This window comes from Acyrthosiphon pisum, chromosome A2 (assembly GCF_005508785.2).
Source record: "Acyrthosiphon pisum isolate AL4f chromosome A2, pea_aphid_22Mar2018_4r6ur, whole genome shotgun sequence".
In the NCBI taxonomy this organism is placed as follows: Eukaryota; Metazoa; Arthropoda; class Insecta; order Hemiptera; family Aphididae; genus Acyrthosiphon; species Acyrthosiphon pisum.
Genome location: NC_042495.1, coordinates 29,208,304 through 29,209,783, shown reverse-complemented (window position 1 = coordinate 29,209,783; position 1,480 = coordinate 29,208,304). Strand labels below are relative to the sequence as shown.

The 1,480-nt window shown below is 30.7% G+C and overlaps 1 protein-coding gene across 1 annotated transcript in view; it reads left to right on the top strand.

The window, feature by feature from the left end:
- LOC115034133 overlaps positions 1 to 1,058 on the top strand; it is a 2,087-nt gene extending 1,029 nt beyond the window's left edge. The window contains exon 2 of the mRNA XM_029489913.1: positions 726 to 1,058. Coding sequence (XP_029345773.1) covers positions 726 to 1,058 — 333 coding nt within the window. The remainder of the gene's footprint in view (positions 1 to 725) is intronic.
- The last annotated feature ends 422 nt before the right edge of the window (positions 1,059 to 1,480 follow it).

The following is a 1,480-nucleotide window of genomic DNA, read 5'->3' as shown; positions in this document are numbered from 1 at the left end:
CATTGATGTATTTATATAAAACAAAAAATTGTTTCCCGGGTGAATTTTACCGCTACCGCCACAGTGTGTGAGCCTTTATCTATTGTAGCCCGTATAGGTACAAAGTACAATGATTATTCAAACCTTGGGATTGAACGATATCGATTTTATTACATTTAACTTCTGGTCTTTACAAAATGGAAAATACTACATAGTTATGCTGCAATAACGTATGAGCCATGGGGTGAAATGCATGAAAACCCTGCTGGATGGGCCTATACGCTACACTATGTGCATAAAATGTCCTTACTATATTAATTTGAGTTGTGTAATATTTATTACTCTGGGACATAAAAATCCTAATTGTTGCGGTACCTACAACTGACTAGGTACACACATTTACACACAAACACCTCCCAGAACAACTCAACTTTGAAGGACAATATCTCATCAACGGATTAACGAAAAATGAAAATTTAAACGTGATAATTCATAAAAAAAATAGCATTATTAATTTATGAAATTTTAAGTATAGGTTACCATTTGAAAATCAAAAGTTGATAGTAGTTTACCTAATTAATATAAGGGTGAAAAATATAAAACATTTATACAAATGTAGAAATACATAAAACTAAAATTAAAAAAAAAAAAAAAAAATCTAAAAAAGTTAATACTTTTCGAGATAATGAGTGTTCAACGATAAAAGAATCACCCTGTATATCTTCAGAAATACTGAAATTATCAAGAAATGCTATAAGGAAGGCTCTATTCTGGAAGATTTCATAAAAGGTAAAACTATCACCCCACCCAATAAAGGAAATGCTACCGATCGCTCAAACTACAGAACCATCGCTATCTTATCTAACTCGTCAAAGATAATTCTGAACATTATAAAGAACAGATTGAAACATATAGTGGAAGAAAGACTTGACAATGACCGGTTTGATTTTAAAAAGGGTAAAGGAATGCGAAAACCTATCATAGCTCTGAGACAGCTGCTGGAAAGGAGAATTAATGTGAACAGAGCAACGTTTATAGCATTCGTAGACCTGGAAAAAGCGTTCGACAAGGTAGATTGAAAGCTCTTATTTAACACTCTAAAGGAGTTGATTGGAAAGACAGGCACTTAATATTGGACTTGTATAAAGGTCAAACCACTGAAATATGAGAAGCAAATATTCGTCAAGGAGTAAGGCAAGGTTGGTCTTTGTCTCCGTACTTGTTTAATCTGTTTATTGAACATGTAATAAATGAAAAGAAAAACTAAACTAGTGAAATATTATAAATGAGATCATAGGAAATCCAAATAAAAATATAAATAAAATAAATAAGATTCAAAATAAAGATGGTATATTAGTGAATCTAGTTTTGTAATATACTTAAGGATTATTTTATAAACGTTGCCTTAAGTTTTGACACTGAACATTCGGTCAATGATAATATAACATTAACTGAAAATAATATTTCCGAATACACCATATTACGTCTTATATATTTATAA